General features: G+C 37.7%; 2 protein-coding genes across 3 annotated transcripts in view; both read right to left on the reverse strand.

Moving 5' to 3' along the window:
- Positions 1-21,797, reverse strand: part of LOC127987351 (NACHT, LRR and PYD domains-containing protein 12-like) — a 795,441-nt gene that overhangs the window by 125,086 nt on the left and 648,558 nt on the right. The window lies entirely within an intron of this gene.
- The window catches only part of LOC127987356 (sialoadhesin-like), a 35,238-nt gene that overhangs the window by 4,357 nt on the left and 9,084 nt on the right, over positions 1-21,797 (reverse strand). Inside the window, exons 6-9 of the mRNA XM_052589651.1 lie at positions 12,066-12,140; positions 11,095-11,376; positions 10,534-10,794; positions 10,344-10,457 (exon numbers count right to left, since the gene is read on the reverse strand). Of these exons, the coding sequence (XP_052445611.1) occupies positions 10,344-10,457; positions 10,534-10,794; positions 11,095-11,376; positions 12,066-12,140 (732 nt within the window). The remainder of the gene's footprint in view (positions 1-10,343; positions 10,458-10,533; positions 10,795-11,094; positions 11,377-12,065; positions 12,141-21,797) is intronic.

Here is a 21,797-nt window from a genome sequence, read left to right on the forward strand (position 1 = left end):
ACCAGTCAAACTTAACAGAACTTTTAAGCAGATTTGTAAGTGGGGAGACAGTTGAAAAATTACAACAGAAATTTCTATAATAACCAATCATCCCCAAGAAACGCATCAACTCTTTTTTTGTTGTCGGAGGAGGAAACTTATCTATAGCCAAAACTTTGGCTCTCACCAATCGTACCTGACCTTGACCGACCACCTTGCCCAAGTAAACCACAGTGGCTTGGGCAAACTCGCATTTCGCAAGATTCACAGTGAGATTCGCTGCCACCAACTTCTCAAATAGTGCACGAATGCGAGCCAGATGTTGCTCCCAGGTATCCGCATAGGACACCACATCATCAAGATAAACTGCGCACCCTTCCAACCCAACAACGACTCTGTTCATGAGTCGTTGAAAAGTGGAAGGTGCGTTCCGAAGTCCAAAGCTCATCCGGTTGTATGAATAAAGTCCAGATGATGTAATAAAAGAGGAAATCTCTTGGGCTCGAGGTGTAAGCGGTACTTGATAGTAACCTTTCAACAAATCAAATTTACTAACAAAACATGCAGCACCAACCTGGTCCACACAGTCCTCCATTCGGGGTAATGGAAATGAGTCTGGTTTTGTCACCATGTTAACTTTCCTATAGTCAGTACAAAACCTAAAGGTGTTATCAGGTTTTTTGACCAACAAGCATGGTGATGCCCAGCTTGAGTAAGAAGGCTTAGCCAAACCATTATCTAAAAGATACCGGACACTGTCCTCCAAACTTTTGTGTTTATCCGGTGAAACCCGATAAAATCTCTGCCGAATAGGCTGTGCATCTCCGACTTCTATGTCGTGCTCTATTAGACTCGTACAGGTTGGGATGTCTGAAAATAAAGAAGAAAACTCAAAAATTAAGCTTTTCAACTGTTCACGTTGCCTCCCCTCCAAATGAGTCAAAAGACTGTCCAACTTAGCCAGCGACTCAGTGTTATTTAAACGCCCATGTAGGACTGCATCGTCCGGACCCTGAACCCCATCTTCAGCTGCCACCTGAGATGTGCTCAATACCTCCTTGATAACTGCTAACCCCACAGGTTTCATGTCAACCTTGTCACCCCCCACCGACAATGTTGGGGAATAATAAGGCTTGAGCAGATTTATGTGACATAATTGGGTAGATCTCCTACGCTCAGGAGTAGACACCAAATAATTAAGTGCTGAAACCCGCCGCACAACAGAATAAGGACCAGAGTACTTGGCCCTAAAAGGCGAACCTGGTATAGGCAGTAATGCTACTACTTGGTCACCTGGACTAAACTCTCTAGTCTCCGCCTTGCGATCATAAATTCTTTTCATTTTTTGTTGAGATTCAGTTAAATTACTGCTTGCCATTTTCCAGGCCAAAAACAGTTTGCGACGAAACCCATTTGTATACTCCGCCAAGCTTTCTGGTGGTTCTGAATTATCCAGATCACTGCTCAGTACAGACAAAGATGAGCGCACTTTGTGAGCGAAAACCAATTCGTTCGGGCTAAAACCTGTACTTTCCTGCACAACGCTTCTTGCCGCCAGTAATAGCCATGGTAAGCCCTCTTCCCAGTCCCTTTCCATCTCAACACAGTAAGCACGCAACAAAGATTTTAAAGTGGCGTGAAACCGCTCCAGAGCCCCTTGGCTCTGTGCATGATATGCACTACTTAGATTGTGCTTTATGCGCAGCTGCTTTAGAGCCTCGGCAAACGTCCTAGAAGTAAAGTTTGAACCCCTGTCACTTTGAATTACCTTCGGTATTCCAAAGATAGATATAAAATGTGATAGTGACTTTATAATTGACTTTGTTGTTATACTTCTTAGGGCATATGCAGCAGGGTAACGCGTAGCCTGACACATTATTGTAAACAAATACAAGCAGCCAGATTTCGATGTAGGCAAGGGACCTACACAATCAATTATGAGATGTTCAAATGGAGTACCTACTGACGGAATTGGATGTAGTGGCGCAGGTTTAATAGACACATTTGGTTTACCCGCAATTTGACAGATGTGACATTCCTTAATAAACTTAGCCACATCACGTTTTATCCGCGGCCAGTAAAAGTGCTGTAACAAATGACTGTATGTTTTCTTTACACCGTAATGTCCAGTCATTTCCCCGTGTGCAGTTTTTAACACTAGATTACGATATTTCTCAGGAACAACCACCTGCAACAGCGGATCTGCTACCTCAGGGTTTGCAAACGGTGACCACCTGCGAAGCAACAAGCCATTTTGGACACAATAGTTATTATCCATGCTTAACTCTGAAGCCAAATCAAAATATTTCCGAAGGCCAAGATCGTCTTTTTGTGCGTCAATCATTTCACTACGAGAAAGTGATGCTGGCAACTCTGGAATATATAATTTTAGTTTCGTTTTAGACACATCAGATGGCTTCTCCAACTGTGCGCGACTCATTGCGCGAGTCACCGCACAGGCAGTGAACACCTCTGGAAAATCTTGCAGATTTTTGTCAGACTCAGCTGATGGTACAACGTCTCTTCTAACCACAGGAGGTGGTAGTGACCCTTCAGGCCAAACACGGCCCCCACCCAAATTATTTCCCAAAATGAGTTCGACACCATCTATTGGTAAAGATGGACGCACGGCAATTGTTACCTCTCCATTGCAGAACGCTGAAGACAACTGAATCTTATGCAATGGCACTGAAAATGGTTGCAGATCAATTCCACGAATTAAAACTACATTTCCAGTGTTTGAAACTGAAGAGAACGGTAGAACAGACTCACTAATAAAAGACTCTGATGCTCCCGTATCCTGTAATATTCTAACTGGGACTTTTTGAGCATCGTCAACCATTGAAACGAAACCTTCTGTGATAAACGGAGTATAATCCACAACATTAGACACTGCTGTTTTATCACCGTCTATCTTCCCAACTTGTACATTCGTCTGTTGACGATCGGGCACGGTTAACAGAGCCCCCTGTGATCCAACACAGTGTTGTAATTTCGTAGCAAAAACACTAGAAGCGCAGCCTACAGGTTTGCTACTGCCTACTTTACTCTTATTACGAGCGCTCAACATTGGACATTCTTTTTTCCAGTGTCCCGTTTCTAAACAATAGTGACATTTATTGTCAGCATCCATGTCCCTGACTCTGTTACGAGTTGAATCGGGCCTCCAAAAAGGACCCGCATTAAAAGGACCCGTGTTAGGACGAACAGGGCGATGTTCTCTACGACTATACTCATGTCTTGGCGGATGCTCCCTCATAGGATTTTTGTGCATTAACACGAAATTATCCGCTAGGACAGCAGCCTGAGCGGCCATCCTCACCTGATGTTCACTTACGTAAGTGGCAATTCGTTCTGGCAAAATGTTTTTAAATTGCTCTAAAATCACCAAGTCGCACAAATCATCAAAATTGCTAATGCCCTCAGCCGTACGCCAACGATGGAAAAAACTACTGAGCTCTCTAGCTATCTCAGCATGGGTTTGTCGATCACTCTTTCTCCAATTACGGAAACGTTGTCTATACGCTTCTGGAATCAATTCGTAACATTTTAAAACTGCATCTTTAACACACTGATAGTTCTTTCTCTCTGTAGTGGGCAACGCAACAAATGCTTCCTGCGCTTTCCCAACTAATACAGTTTGCAAAAGCAAGATTTTATCCTCATCATCCCACTCTCGATCAGAGGCGACATTTTCAAATAGTGAGAAAAATACGTCAGGATCACGTTCATTGAATTTGGGAAGAAATTTGATCATACCAGCCAAACCGGATTTTTCGCCACTGGAGGAAAATTTACCATCGGCTACCAGTTTGAGTCTGAAACGCTCGATTTCCTTATCCTGCTCTTGAAGTTTAAGTTTCTGCAACTCCAATAAACGATCCTTTTCACTCTCTTGTGTCTTATGTTCCAGTTGCATTCGTAACAGTTCTTTATGTTGCTCAAACGTCAATCCACTATCAGAAGACGACATGCTTGCTGCCACAGGTATAACTGGAAACGATAGCCCTGTACTATTTGTGTCTATCGGTGTATTTCTAGGCAACACTTGTTTGTCTTTTAAATGTTCACGAATAAATTCAACTATTTGCTCTTTTTTAGCAGATTTAGACAACGTTAATCCAATCATGTAATGATCTTCTACATTAAACAATTGCTCTTTTGTTAAGGCTAACAACAAACTCTCTGACGGAGCGCTAAAAAAATCATGCAACGCGCTCATAATTTAGCACTTAATCCACCTTTCAACAATGTATCAAATCAAACACACTAAAGCACTCAACTCAATCTAAAGATCAGTCTTCCAGATTATCCAACCAAACAACTTAACTTACGTGAATAACTACAGCCCGCAAAACAGGACAAACAAACTACGGAGCTTCCCCGTATCTAAACATTTACCCCCACTATTCTAACCTATTTTCACACTGTGTCCAAGAACCGAGCTCTTTACTCACCCATACCGCTGGAGACGTACTGTCCCGACCATAGGCCAATTCAGTCGTTTCTCCACGGCGATGTCCTTGGTCCAGACACCAGTGACGCTCCAACCTAATCCCCAGCGCAGAAAAACGCTCTAAGACGGGGTTAAATGATCACTCCAAACATTCGCTGTCCTGCTACGCAAGCTGAAACACTTCACCAAACCAAATGGTTGGAACTAAGCTCTACACTGCAACACGACATATATGTTTACTACACAATACAAACAGTGTGGATCCCCTCTAAACATTCGGCCCAGCACGATTACGTCACACACGCACGTCAATCGGCCAATTGTGTAGCACTACTTTACTCGCATTACGCTCTTCTATAGTAAATAATGAGAATTAATAGTAGCCTACCTTCCAAAATTCAAAATCGGTTCAAAACCGTCGGACGAGCCCCCATATGTCGTAGCCACTTGGCTCACAGTGAACACGACATAAAGGGGAAACCTTTATACCAAAGTATATTTTAAACAAAAGTATTGTAGCAGAAATGAGTCAAATCAGACAAATCAAAGAGTCTATCAGAGCTGTGTGCATTGAAACATGAGCTGAATTCCTCAGGAAGTCATAAATCAGTTCTAGTGCCACAGGAACCAAGCAAGATAACCAACCAACCAACTTGTTCACACAACAGCTTTCAACATTAACACCAATAGAACAATTATTAACAATTTTAATTCGAAGAAGAGATTGTCAAATTTATTGTTCGTGATTGGAATGCAACGCTGGACATCACATGTAAACCCAGGAGATCAAGTTAAATACTTGCATTGACTTCCCCCCCAGCCAGTGAAACCAGACTGAAATTCCTAAGGGGGAAGGGCTTTAAACCTTTGTCTTCACAGAAAAGTCCCTTTGCCAGAGAATGGCAAAGAAACTGCTTTTTATACATTATATATGGACCAGAATGAACTCAAAAAAGACTTATGAATGAATCATTCCATTGCTTAACTCCATATTCATTTACGTGTAACCCACACATTTGACTATCATGTATAATCACTTATTGTGTATGTCTTTTGATAACTATAGGATACCTAGTCATGTCTAGTATTCAAATAATCGCATTTTCTTGCTTGATATTGTCCTGACAATCATTTATTTGTAAAATATATCATAATCATGTTATAGGAATCATGTCCAAAATTAGACCCTGTGAGGCAAGAACCACATGCTTGGTAAGATAAACAGTGATTTATGATACCCCAGACCCCAGGACCATATCTGATTGGTCAAGGCAACATTTGAGGGGTGGCCAACAAGGAAGTTTAAAAACTTTGGACACGATTAAATCTTGCTTTTAGTTCTAGTCTGCCTGCTGCTATTAGCCATGTCGGCTTTTAGTCTGCTTTTAGTTCCAGCCTTGCTCGTGCTATCAGTCATGCCTGCTCTTAGCTTGTAGCTTTGCTACCTAGCTTTAGCTTGTAGCATCTAGCCATGTGGTTAGTCATCATGGTTCTTTGAGCGCGGTTCCAGCGTGCCTGCCTGCTGCTACTTATGCCACAATGAGAATGCAAAAGCAAGATTTTATCCTCATCATCCCACTCTCGATCAGAGGCGACATTTTCAAATAGTGAGAAAAATACGTCAGGATCACGTTCATTGAATTTGGGAAGAAATTTGATCATACCAGCCAAACCGGATTTTTCGCCACTGGAGGAAAATTTACCATCGGCTACCAGTTTGAGTCTGAAACGCTCGATTTCCTTATCCTGCTCTTGAAGTTTAAGTTTCTGCAACTCCAATAAACGATCCTTTTCACTCTCTTGTGTCTTATGTTCCAGTTGCATTCGTAACAGTTCTTTATGTTGCTCAAACGTCAATCCACTATCAGAAGACGACATGCTTGCTGCCACAGGTATAACTGGAAACGATAGCCCTGTACTATTTGTGTCTATCGGTGTATTTCTAGGCAACACTTGTTTGTCTTTTAAATGTTCACGAATAAATTCAACTATTTGCTCTTTTTTAGCAGATTTAGACAACGTTAATCCAATCATGTAATGATCTTCTACATTAAACAATTGCTCTTTTGTTAAGGCTAACAACAAACTCTCTGACGGAGCGCTAAAAAAATCATGCAACGCGCTCATAATTTAGCACTTAATCCACCTTTCAACAATGTATCAAATCAAACACACTAAAGCACTCAACTCAATCTAAAGATCAGTCTTCCAGATTATCCAACCAAACAACTTAACTTACGTGAATAACTACAGCCCGCAAAACAGGACAAACAAACTACGGAGCTTCCCCGTATCTAAACATTTACCCCCACTATTCTAACCTATTTTCACACTGTGTCCAAGAACCGAGCTCTTTACTCACCCATACCGCTGGAGACGTACTGTCCCGACCATAGGCCAATTCAGTCGTTTCTCCACGGCGATGTCCTTGGTCCAGACACCAGTGACGCTCCAACCTAATCCCCAGCGCAGAAAAACGCTCTAAGACGGGGTTAAATGATCACTCCAAACATTCGCTGTCCTGCTACGCAAGCTGAAACACTTCACCAAACCAAATGGTTGGAACTAAGCTCTACACTGCAACACGACATATATGTTTACTACACAATACAAACAGTGTGGATCCCCTCTAAACATTCGGCCCAGCACGATTACGTCACACACGCACGTCAATCGGCCAATTGTGTAGCACTACTTTACTCGCATTACGCTCTTCTATAGTAAATAATGAGAATTAATAGTAGCCTACCTTCCAAAATTCAAAATCGGTTCAAAACCGTCGGACGAGCCCCCATATGTCGTAGCCACTTGGCTCACAGTGAACACGACATAAAGGGGAAACCTTTATACCAAAGTATATTTTAAACAAAAGTATTGTAGCAGAAATGAGTCAAATCAGACAAATCAAAGAGTCTATCAGAGCTGTGTGCATTGAAACATGAGCTGAATTCCTCAGGAAGTCATAAATCAGTTCTAGTGCCACAGGAACCAAGCAAGATAACCAACCAACCAACTTGTTCACACAACAGCTTTCAACATTAACACCAATAGAACAATTATTAACAATTTTAATTCGAAGAAGAGATTGTCAAATTTATTGTTCGTGATTGGAATGCAACGCTGGACATCACATGTAAACCCAGGAGATCAAGTTAAATACTTGCATTGACTTCCCCCCCAGCCAGTGAAACCAGACTGAAATTCCTAAGGGGGAAGGGCTTTAAACCTTTGTCTTCACAGAAAAGTCCCTTTGCCAGAGAATGGCAAAGAAACTGCTTTTTATACATTATATATGGACCAGAATGAACTCAAAAAAGACTTATGAATGAATCATTCCATTGCTTAACTCCATATTCATTTACGTGTAACCCACACATTTGACTATCATGTATAATCACTTATTGTGTATGTCTTTTGATAACTATAGGATACCTAGTCATGTCTAGTATTCAAATAATCGCATTTTCTTGCTTGATATTGTCCTGACAATCATTTATTTGTAAAATATATCATAATCATGTTATAGGAATCATGTCCAAAATTAGACCCTGTGAGGCAAGAACCACATGCTTGGTAAGATAAACAGTGATTTATGATACCCCAGACCCCAGGACCATATCTGATTGGTCAAGGCAACATTTGAGGGGTGGCCAACAAGGAAGTTTAAAAACTTTGGACACGATTAAATCTTGCTTTTAGTTCTAGTCTGCCTGCTGCTATTAGCCATGTCGGCTTTTAGTCTGCTTTTAGTTCCAGCCTTGCTCGTGCTATCAGTCATGCCTGCTCTTAGCTTGTAGCTTTGCTACCTAGCTTTAGCTTGTAGCATCTAGCCATGTGGTTAGTCATCATGGTTCTTTGAGCGCGGTTCCAGCGTGCCTGCCTGCTGCTACTTATGCCACAATGAGAAGGAACACAACCTAGTCTCGTCAAACTTTATTTCTTTTCTTTTCCGTTTGAGAGTTTCGTGTTCTGAGTTAAGTTTTGTAACGTCGACCTCGTCTGCGCGTTTGAACTCCGACCAGCCACACAACTCCAGCTTCAGCCAACGCCCAAGCACGGGCTCCCCAAGACGTCACTTCAGCCAACTGAACTTCCAGCCAATCAGCGACACCGGGAAACCCCTTTCAACTGGAGTCCCTTTCACAGGAAACTAAGGCAACGTATCCCCAGATATTTGTTGTGCTGGTGTATCTAATATAATTTTAGTCACATTGAGGAACTCAATGCAAGGGCTAATTACGTGATTGATGGTTGTTCATGTCTATGCAATTTAACGTATTGCTGTAAACTTGGGATTCCATATTTCCATTCTCTTAAACTCATCTTTCCCTAACTTTCGATATTCCTGCAACTTGTGTGAATGTGTGTGTGCGTGCGTTTATGTGTTAGATTAGTTTATATGTCTTAGATTTATCTAATAAAGCCTTATTCATATTGAAAAGAGAAGTATCTTGTGTTTTGTGCTTACAAGTTAATGTCTTAAGCTGCCGATCTTGTTACTGTGCTAATTGATAGTGTTTCACTATAGTTTGGATATTAGTATCCAGCGCAGATTTGATGTTAAACGGCTAGTTCACTGAATCGCAGGGCGTCTCCGTGACCAGCCGTGAAACAGTGATTCTGTTCAAATTCCCTTTAAAATCTTAAATGATTCCCTTTGAGCTAAATTGACCTGTTTCCCTTACAGTATATTTATTAACTAAAATATTCATAAAGTCAGTTTATGTAAGACAAATCAAAAATGTTGTGTAGATCAACATAGTGAAGGTGTAGTGCAAAAAGGTAAAGAAGCAGGGCTGCCAACAGCCCTGCTGAGAGTCTACTCGCGAATGCAGTCCTCTAGCAGCCAGCTGGAGAGCACTGATTTTATCCAGCCTCCAATTAGGCCATCAATTAGCCACCTTGGTACAACCCCCATAGCTCCTCCTGCAAACCAGAACAGGGACAAACCAAAACCAGCCACAAAATACCATACTAACAAAGGGAGAAAGTGGCAGACCCAACACATTAGAGCTGGGCCATCACACAGAGCAGCTCACACGCGCGCGCCGGTCTCCAGCCCACGCACATTGGACACTTTGCAAGTATCACTTTTCTATGGAGATTTTAAATGCCGTTTTAAAGTGTTGCTATTATTTGATTCATGTTGGTTTCACAAAGGTTACTGACTGATTTCCATATCTGAGCTTGTTCTGTGACCTCATTTATTTCTCTCTCTCTCTCTATCTCTCTCTCTCTCTCTCTCTCTCTCTCTTTTATTTGGATTCCGTTATGTCTTGTAAAGTTTACTGTCTGTATTGTCGTACGCATATTTACTCTGTGTGATTTGTAGTTTGATGTATTACTAGTTGAATTATTAAAAACCCATATATAACATGATTGGCTTGGACTCCACCCCACTCACATTACGAGTCACTGAAAGGTCTGATCTTTAGCTACAAGCTTTAAATTTAGAAACTAAATTTATCATAAGGATAGGATAATGTTTTCATGACCAGAGAATATTTTTCCTTGAATTATAAGAAGTGATAACTTTATTGAAAATTGATAGGTCAATCTGGTTTGCTGGACAAACCACTGTTTGATTTGCAGTAATTTACAGTAAGAGATATCACAATAATTGATATGAAGAATGGAATATTGACATATTAATGAGTAAGTTACAGTGCCCTGTAATTAGTTATTGGTATAGACAATTGAGCTATTTTTCATAATCAATAAAATTTAATGTAACTGTCATCTGAGATATATATTAATCATATTCCTGATTAATTATTCAAATTCCCTATAAATCATTTGAGTTAATTATTATGTAAAACTCATTGTTGTTACATCAGTAACTTAATGATGACCCATTTTTGTGTTTATTGTAACTGAATATAAGGTAATAAACCAGACAGACATTTACCTCTCATCCTGTAGCACTTGAAAATCAGCACGACTGTCACGAGCAGATATGGACAAACTGCCAGAACAGAAGTGAGTGTGTGGAGGACAGAGATCTGAGATCCTGAATGAGACACTGAAGAAGAGACACACAAGCACTTTATCAAGCACCATATCTGAACGAGAACATAAGAAGAAATAAACCAACTCACAGTTTGATTGACTCTCATCTGTGACTGAGATCCAGCTCTTGGGTGACTCTCCTCTCTCTGGGAGTTTGCAGGAGTAGAAACCCTCGTCTGACTTTGAGACAGTAGAGATGATCATCTCTGTAGTTTGATTCTGGATGAGTGACCCATCTTTATAGAAATCAGCTCTGAGCTTTGGTGAGGATGTATTTTGATCTAAACAGCGTAGAGTCAGAGTTTCTCCTTCAGTCACAGGATGAACAGGACTCTCCAGAATCACACCAGCTACAGAAACAGAGCAAACATCAACTGATGAACAGTAAGAATATAGACAGACTGTATCATCAACAACAACAACAATAATAATAATAATAATAAATAATAATACTAATAATGTGTTATTTAAATGTGCCTTTCAAAACACTCAAGAACAAATAAATGACTATCATAAAACACAAGACAGCAATCCAATCAACTGTCATTTAGGAATAAGATTGTGTGGGGGATTGAACTGAGATCACAATCCAGCTACAGTATTTATATCAAAAATGAATGAAATGAATAAACACAGAAACACAGACTCACAGTGTACAGTGATATTAACAGGATGACTTTTCTCTCCAGATTCAGACTGACACCAGTACACTCCAGTGTCCTCTGTGCTGGTGTCTCTGATTGTACATGTAGATCCTGTTTGTGATCCCCACAATGATGATGAACAATTTTCCAGCCGCCAGGTGTCTGTGTATCTTCTCACGGTCCATCCAGTAGAGTTACTCTGCTCCTCACAGCTCAGAGAGAGAGAGACAGATGTGAAGTGTTGATTTCTGCTGGGACTGACGATCAGAGAGACTGGAGGAGAAACACCTGAGAAGACAATCACAGATACAGTTCACAAATCAAGGCAAGACAGTTTATTGATAAAACACTTAACTTAAATTGTTTCAAAGCAGCTGTTCAGAAAAAAAAATATTCAAGTTATAGTTCCAGAACATTAAAAATTTATATTTAAAACTTCATAAACAAAATTGCACTTTAATATTTGTCATTATACCACCAGCAGCAAACCAATTGATTGGTAAAGTGTTTATAATGTTCATCGTATAAAATGTGTTGGTGTGCACATTAAGAGTCCTGTGTTGTTGGTACAGTGCCTAGAATCAATGTGTGGTCAATATTTAAAATAAATTTAATTATGAAAACACTTTTATAAATAGTTCAGATAACACATTTTATTACACCTTTTGATTAGTTTCCACCAAGTTCACTTATGTAAGTAACAATTTTGTGCCACTGTAGTTTTATTTTATTATTTCATGACATTAAATGTTATACATGTTTGCTGTTAACCAGGAATCAAGGTTTTTCTGGTTAGTTTGGTTTATTTAGACTCTGCTAGTAGATGCAGTAACTACTCCTGACAGAAGAAACATCTTTCTCTATTCACACCATTCGAAATTAGCTGTATATATATTATGAAAGGACAACATTTCAAGACACATCAAGCTCTAAAAGATCAAGAGTGTCACTCATTCTGTGATTCAGTTTGAACTCACCGGTGACCCATATTAACTGTTTGTTGCTGTACTCTGTGTAATCGACTGGTTCTTCTCTCTCTGCTGTGCACATAAGTAGTAAGTATTCTGTAGGTTCTGTCATGATGATTTATGACTTTGACCTTTGACCTTTTGACAGGTTGAACTTCCGGTAACCTTATGATGGATGGGCGGGATAAAAGAGATCAAGGGTTAACCTATGATCTTTGCAAGCATCGATCATGTGGTTTTGACAGAAAGTTTTACCCTATTGACCTAGTTAGTTCTAAATCATGGTTTTGACGGCTAGTTTAAACGGTACATGAGAGACTCCTCACGCATCGATCATGCGGTTTTGACAGAAAGTTTTACCCTATTGACCTAATTAGTTTTAAATTATAATGGTATATGAAAGACTCCTCACGCATCGATCATGTGGTTTTGACAGAAGTTGTTTGAAGTTTGCGTCAGTTAGGTTGTTTGAACTCTGTGTCAGTTAGCTTGTTTGAAGTCACAGTAATACGGTTATGTGTGTGTGTGTGGGGGTTATACGGCTTCCCCCCCTCCCATTACATTCATGAGCAATGTATAAATGGGATCGTGTGTGTTCTACGTTTATATATATATAAAACATCCTATAATTTATATAATCTCAAACAATTAAAGGTTGAAAACAAATTTTAATTATTTCACATTTATATATATATATATAAAACATTATATAATTTATATAATCTAAAACACATTTTAATTATTTCACATTTATATATATATATATATATATATATATATAAAACATTATATAATTTATATAATCTAAAACACATTTTAGTTATTTCACATTCATATTTAAAACATTCTATAATTTATATAAAGCAATTTAACTAAGGTTGAAAAAACATTCTGTTCTTTTAAAAAAGGTTATAAATTAAACTGTATAAAAAATATACTGAAACCGACTGTTTCAGATAAAACGAGATCCAATTTTTTATTTTATTTTTTTAGAGAGCAGAAAGGAGGTATTTTCACACACCTTTGATCCAGCGTCTGTGTTAGCACGCCACAGTGCACACTCGTCGGAATTTACTAACCAATCATAATATCTTCAAAGCCATTTTTTAATTAAAACCATTGTATCTCACGAGGGAGTACCATGTTTTTGACAGTTTTCTGACGGTTCACCTATGAATTACGATTGGTGCGCGGCTAGCATCTCTTGTGCCCCTCTCTCTCCCTCTCAGTCATTCATTCGTCTCCAAGTCTTATTTTCTTCTTTTAATGAATATAAACACATTATACATTCACAAACAATATAAAACAAAACATTTACAATAGTTTTGTTCATCACTAAAAATATACATTTTACCAGGATCGGGGGAAAAAATATATAATTGAACAGAACAAAGAATATGGTCTAATTTTTTTAGTCTATGAAGCCTTTAAAACCATATTACATTTCATTCCTGTAATTTTCTTCAAGTTTTTGCTGTCTTATTTTATCTGCTGGTAACGTTAGAGATATTTTTAAAAAACTATTCATTGATCAAAGCCTGTTATGCTATTTTTACAGTCTATGGCATCTTTAAACCATATTTCATATCATCCCCTTAATTTTCTTCATGTTATGCAGATTATGCAGATATTTTAACACTATAAAGTATGTGTTATTTGACTTAATATCAACGCGTCTAATGTCCCAATCACCGCCAGACTGTTTTGTATGAAAAAATACTTTTATTTTGAAAATATGACGACATCCTGTGACGCGTGCTTAGCTTTCCCTGCTACAATGCTATGTATAGGATTTCAGAAAAAAAAAAAGAAAAAAGAAAAAAAAAAAATTCTGCTCCCTTAAATCGACGTTTTTCCATCGCGTTATCCGTTTGTCATCTATGAATCCGTTTGTCATCGCGTGTAAGCGCTCCCGGTTAGGAATGCACGGGTCTACCGGTCTTAGTGAAACGGCTTCCTCCGGTGGAATTCATATGCAAGCCATATGTATTGTACCAGCCCTAAACCTACCAACGTAGTAAACGGTAGTATAACAGATTTTTTTTTTTTTTCAAAAGCTGTATAATTATTTATTTTAACCGTACACCTACAGTACCACCACAATAAAATGTTGCATGCACGTACATTTTTAATGAAATTTAGTTTTTAAGCGATCTATTTTAAACAATATGAAAAAATATATTAATAAAATTATATATGACAACGTGTTACTAAAGCGGAACATACATTTTAAACATGTTTATCAAACTTATAAAACACATCGCAGTAACAGACATGTTACTAAACCAAAGCAAATCAATTTATCATAAATTTTTTAATCATGTATTCAACATATACATATACAACATATACAAACACGTTTGAAACATATTTTAAACAAAAACTGATCATAAACGACGCCTTCTCAAAATTACAGACATGTACAATCATGCTGATCACATATTATGGGATATTCAGACTTTTAGCCATTAATACGTTTTAGGATAATGAAAAACACCAACGTCTGGGGGCTGCCAAAATATCTCCAGCCCCCCAAAACCCACTCAGATTCCAGGGGTTAAAGAATATGGAAATAAATAATTATATAATGACATCAGGCTACTAAAGCAATTAATAAAAAAAATTAAAAAAAAAGTATAACTTAAAAAAAAAAAAAAAAAAGATAACTTATTTTAAATGTGATAGCATAGTATATAAAATAAACATTTCTGATGATACATATAAAAAAATATATCCCTTAAATTTTTTAGACCGGTGAGAGATGTCCAAACATGAATGAAATATCCCCAAAATAAAATAATACGACTTAAAAAAATAATATAAAATGATTAAATCATAAACAGAATCTCACAGGTCCTCGTAGTGAAATGTATGTGAGACCTAAGGGGCTGCTTCACACACACCCCGCGCGGCGAGGGTGGAGTTCCAGACCGCATGATCTAAGTCAATGGTGTACATTATTTCAAAGCTAACATTAATGTAATGTTTTTTAATAATCATTACCCCCACTACATCTGTTTAAATGTTTCTTAATTCAACAAAATGATGATATATATTATCTAAAATATATTATATAATATTATATAATAAATAATTATTTCTATCATATTATATCATATCATATCATATATATATATATATATATATATATATATATATATATATATATATATATATGATTATATTGTATTAGATGCATCATGCATTAATCACTTTATATTCTTTAAAGTTCTTATTTTTAGTACCATCTTCAAAGTTTTTAATACCATCTCTCTCCCTCTCCCTCTATCTCTCCCTCTCTCTCTCTCTCACACACACACACACACACACACACACACTCTCTCTCCCTCTCCCTCTATCTCTCCCTCTCTCTCTCACACACGCACACACACACACAATGAAACATGAAACCAAAGTCTTTCTGTATGTTTTTTAAAAATAAAACTTAAAATATTGATTTTGCTTTAAATGTATGCTGAGGAGCTCGTTTGTTTGTCACAGCATAGACTGTGAAGTTTAGATGAAGTTGTTTTAGCTTTTAGAAGAAAGACCCTCGATCGTATTCAGCCATTAAAGATGGTTCAGGAAAGAAGGGGTTTTGCGGACCCATGCATCCTAGAGATGTAAATTATGTGGTTTGCTACGGTCGTAAACCTTTCACATATCTACGGTACTTTCAGACACAGAACAGGAAAGACATTTGCAGGCCCTCTGTTTAGCCGTCCCAAAATACCTCCATTTAAAAGCAAAAATAAAATGTAAAAATGATCGCCTGTATATCTAACGGCTGTAGCTCTATTTTATATATTTTATATTATATTATTTATTTAAAACAATATATTTAACCGACAGTATCCCCCCAACGTGTGTTTTCCATCAGCTGTTTGGCCTTCAGCCTTTTTACGTAGTGCTTTTCATTTAGCCTACTGTAAGATCCCTTTACAATAGTGTAATGAAAGTTAACTTTTCTTAAAGTTTATAGTTGTATTTTACTGTATCCCCATCCTTCTATCCTGTAGATTGCATGCGTACTGTAAAATAACAAATAACCATCTTGCTTAAAGTCAGTCAAATAATTACACCTACAATTTGAAAAGTGTTTAAACACATTGTGTGTCACTAAAGCAAGGCACACCGTCTATCGTCTTATTTTTTTTAAATAACCCGATGACCGGCATCGTCTCTTCATATAATTTATCCACCCGAGTAGAAAACTCTGTCTCTTTGGATGTGTTTGGCAGAAACATAATTTCTACATCAGATTTTTTTTTTAATGCACAACTGAACTTTTCTCATTCGACAGAAATACTATTTTCAAATTATTTACCCGGCCTATAAGATTCGGTGTAAATGTTCTTACCTAGAACAGAAAACATACGCTTTGACTATTTTGTAGGCATCATGTAATGTTTAATGGTTTACTAAAAAACTGTAATCACCGGCAGCTGTGATTTTCAAAATGAAAGAAATGTACGAGCTAAGGATGTTTCAACTATTATCATCATTTCCTTTTGACCCGGATAAACCGGTAATTAATTTTCTATGCGAGTGACACAATATACAGTTCTCATACTATTTGTGTAAATAGCCGTGCTAAAACATTTATGACTATTTTAGCGCAGGCCAGCAGATCATGTCAAGAGTGTTTCACATCTAAGAATCCCAATGTTTTGTAAATGACATTTTTCTTACACCTCGAGATTTAGCCGTATCAAGATTTCGGACGGGCTTTCGTGTATTTGAGTGACCAAATCACTAAGAAAGAGGGTATAGCAAGAAAACTAACGTTTACAACGCATATAGGATTCAGAATACAATTGTTAAAGTATAATTTTTTTTTGTTAAATGTTGATTTGTAAATGATATTTTTATTACTCCGTTAGATTTAGTCATCGTGTTCGGATAGCCGCTGACACAATTCACATTATGTTTTAAGACTCCTGTAAGTTCATGCTAACTCTCGTGTGGGAAAGAGAGCGGGGTGAGCGTATTCTATTCATTTAAGAAAAATTATTAAACATTTCCCCCGAACTTTTTTTTTTTTTTTTTCTATTATTTTGACAAAACACGACACGACGACATTAAAGAATGTTATCAGTTCCTACGTCCATCTTCTTCGATTCAAATAAAGCAACATCTCTAGTGTACGTGTGTATGTGCTAAACATCTTTGCTTCTCCACTTCTCCAGATTTGTTAGATGGGCTACCATTGTAATACAAACACATTTGAGAACTACGACGTTCTCACTTTTGTAACGGTTATAGAAAAATGGCGTAAACACTTTTGCATTTCATAATTCAGTGATTTTAGCTGTAATGGTCACATAAGACAAAAATTGTCAATGTGTGACTCGTTAACATGTATCATTTTATTTATTTATTAATTTTTACCAGAGATAGTCGACCGATCTGTTGACAAGTTGTTTTGCAGTTTTCTTTGACTGCGGTCAAACATACACTACCTGTTCACAGGAATTTTACAGCATGACAATATCGCCCCTACATCTAGAGCTCTTGTTCATATAGCCGATGACCGTATTCACATCTTTTTCATTGTTTTTTAGATAAATACTATTCTCAGAGATTGGTCAAACAGACAAAAACATGAACAAAATAGAGTACAAGATGATTAAATGATTGTCAAGAGAGTGTTTAAACTGAGATTGTGATACACTTTAGAGCTTTTTCTGGTCTACCTGTGTCACAAAGACAAATAATAGCCACTACATCGACTTTTAAAATGAGCCTTACCATCTTCTGTTATGACTCTTATACTTAATACAAACCCATCTACTACACTAAAGTTAGACATTAAAAGTCATGGATGTGGTATTTTCATCGTATGCATCTCTAAACAGCGGATTGTTTTCTAGTTTTGGCCCTCAACCTCTTTGTTCATACGTCGCGATATCTCTGTGAATTTGCTCGATTTCATAAAATATCTTTTACGTTATATCATTATACTATCCTAGTTTATATCAGATACAAGTTTGTTTCTTCATATTTCTCTTACATCTACTCCCGTCCATTCTACCCCGGTTAGAGTATCCACGACTGTATACTCATTGTAGGTCACTTCGGACGTATGCTAAATCATTAAAAATGAACTCTGAGAAAGAATATCCGGTGAAAGGATTCAAACTTTTATTTCAACAAAACAGTGTTGAATTTACATGCATACAATGAATTAGGGATGACATGACATCACAAGTTATCTAGCCAGAAAAGAAAATCTCGGCAGGCCCTCAAGTTTTGTTCTATTATGAAATTGACGACGGTTTCAATAATTTCACGTATCGCAAAACCATAATGTTTAGCGACTAACCTCACACACAAATCCGTTATGCACGTACACAGACAGAGAATCTCATTAATGTACATCTCGTCGCTACATTCGGCCGTCACATACAGAATTTTTCTGGTCGTTACACAAATCGGCGCCTTGCTGGTCGTATACAAACTCGCCAAATCCGCGCTGTAAAACCATTTTTTAAAAACACTGGATCGTCGTGTATTTTAAAAACACTGGATCGTCGTGGATTTTAAAAACGCTCGGTTTACGTCTTGGAACAAATTCTGAAAAGGATGTCTACCACTACCAGCGCTGCTGCGGATGAGCGAGTGGAGTGCGGCTGTGCCGAAGGAAAGATGTGTCCTGTAAAAGCCAACATAGACTCTATGTTTAAACAATGTTACAGAGACCAAATGATTGATCTGATGCGCATGGTCATCGATCATGCATGCGATCCGAATCATGATTGTACGACGGATTCCAAGCGCGTAACAAATCTCAAGAAAGAAATGGACGATGTAAGAAGACTGAAAAATAATCCGTGGCCCGATTTGGCGAGTTTGTATACGACCAGCAAGGCGCCGATTTGTGTAACGACCAGAAAAATTCTGTATGTGACGGCCGAATGTAGCGACGAGATGTACATTAATGAGATTCTCTGTCTGTGTACGTGCATAACGGATTTGTGTGTGAGGTTAGTCGCTAAACATTATGGTTTTGCGATACGTGAAATTATTGAAACCGTCGTCAATTTCATAATAGAACAAAACTTGAGGGCCTGCCGAGATTTTATTTTCTGGCTAGATAACTTGTGATGTCATGTCATCCCTAATTCATTGTATGCATGTAAATTCAACACTGTTTTGTTGAAATAAAAGTTTGAATCCTTTCACCGGATATTCTTTCTCAGAGTTCATTTTTAATGATTTAGCATACGTCTGAAGTGACCTACAATGAGTGTACAGTCGTGGATACTCTAACCGGGGTAGAATGGACGGGAGTAGATGTAAGAGAAATATGAAGAAACAAACTTGTATCTGATATAAACTAGGATAGTATAATGATATAACGTAAAAGATATTTTATGAAATCGAGCAAATTCACAGAGATATCGCGACGTATGAACAAAGAGGTTGAGGGCCAAAACTAGAAAACAATCCGCGAGGCCTAGGAATTACACTTAGTTGGTGAAAATAAGATATAAGATATAATACATCGTTCAACAATAATTTTGCACACTCATTCGACTATTTATTACCAGCCGTTCTCACGTTCCTGCTGTTCATAATGTATATATAATCCTTCATTGCTCTGTTCATAATGTACATACGATCCCTGAATTGCATTCATATTTATATTCTGTTTATACTCGATATACTGATCGATATTCTACGTATATAGCAACTACACTGTACTTTCTGTATATCATAGCTTTACTTACTCTGCACTTTTATGTATATAAAGCACTATATTCTTGGACTTCTGGTTAGATGCTAACTGCATTTCATTAGCTCTGTACTTGTACTCTGCATAATGACAATAAAGTTGAATCTAAACAAGTACAATATTCCAAGACTTTGCTCATTCTTAATTCTATCAATTTGTTTAAACGACTTTCACATTCTTATCTTATTTTCACCAACTAATAGTGTATTTAATAGTGTAATTCCTAGGCCTCGCGGATTGTTTTCTAGTTTTGGCCCTCAACCTCTTTGTTCATACGTCGCGATATCTCTGTGAATTTGCTCGATTTCATAAAATATCTTTTACGTTATATCATTATACTATCCTAGTTTATATCAGATACAAGTTTGTTTCTTCATATTTCTCTTACATCTACTCCCGTCCATTCTACCCCGGTTAGAGTATCCACGACTGTATACTCATTGTAGGTCACTTCGGACGTATGCTAAATCATTAAAAATGAACTCTGAGAAAGAATATCCGGTGAAAGGATTCAAACTTTTATTTCAACAAAACAGTGTTGAATTTACATGCATACAATGAATTAGGGATGACATGACATCACAAGTTATCTAGCCAGAAAAGAAAATCTCGGCAGGCCCTCAAGTTTTGTTCTATTATGAAATTGACGACGGTTTCAATAATTTCACGTATCGCAAAACCATAATGTTTAGCGACTAACCTCACACACAAATCCGTTATGCACGTACACAGACAGAGAATCTCATTAATGTACATCTCGTCGCTACATTCGGCCGTCACATACAGAATTTTTCTGGTCGTTACACAAATCGGCGCCTTGCTGGTCGTATACAAACTCGCCAAATCCGCGCTGTAAAACCATTTTTTAAAAACACTGGATCGTCGTGTATTTTAAAAACACTGGATCGTCGTGGATTTTAAAAACGCTCGGTTTACGTCTTGGAACAAATTCTGAAAAGGATGTCTACCACTACCAGCGCTGCTGCGGATGAGCGAGTGGAGTGCGGCTGTGCCGAAGGAAAGATGTGTCCTGTAAAAGCCAACATAGACTCTATGTTTAAACAATGTTACAGAGACCAAATGATTGATCTGATGCGCATGGTCATCGATCATGCATGCGATCCGAATCATGATTGTACGATGGATTCCAAGCGCGTAACAAATCTCAAGAAAGAAATGGACGATGTAAGAAGACTGAAAAATAATCCGTGGCCCGATTTGGCGAGTTTGTATACGACCAGCAAGGCGCCGATTTGTGTAACGACCAGAAAAATTCTGTATGTGACGGCCGAATGTAGCGACGAGATGTACATTAATGAGATTCTCTGTCTGTGTACGTGCATAACGGATTTGTGTGTGAGGTTAGTCGCTAAACATTATGGTTTTGCGATACGTGAAATTATTGAAACCGTCGTCAATTTCATAATAGAACAAAACTTGAGGGCCTGGCTAGATAACTTGTGATGTCATGTCATCCCTAATTCATTGTATGCATGTAAATTCAACACTGTTTTGTTGAAATAAAAGTTTGAATCCTTTCACCGGATATTCTTTCTCAGAGTTCATTTTTAATGATTTAGCATACGTCTGAAGTGACCTACAATGAGTGTACAGTCGTGGATACTCTAACCGGGGTAGAATGGACGGGAGTAGATGTAAGAGAAATATGAAGAAACAAACTTGTATCTGATATAAACTAGGATAGTATAATGATATAACGTAAAAGATATTTTATGAAATCGAGCAAATTCACAGAGATATCGCGACGTATGAACAAAGAGGTTGAGGGCCAAAACTAGAAAACAATCCGCGAGGCCTAGGAATTACACTTAGTTGGTGAAAATAAGATAAGAATGTGAAAGTCGTTTAAACAAATTGATAGAATTAAGAATGAGCAAAGTCTTGGAATATTGTACTTGTTTAGATTCAACTTTATTGTCATTATGCAGAGTACAAGTACAGAGCTAATGAAATGCAGTTAGCATCTAACCAGAAGTCCAAGA

The sequence above is a fragment of the Carassius gibelio genome, chromosome B22, assembly GCF_023724105.1.
Source record: "Carassius gibelio isolate Cgi1373 ecotype wild population from Czech Republic chromosome B22, carGib1.2-hapl.c, whole genome shotgun sequence".
NCBI lineage: Eukaryota > Metazoa > Chordata > Actinopteri > Cypriniformes > Cyprinidae > Carassius > Carassius gibelio.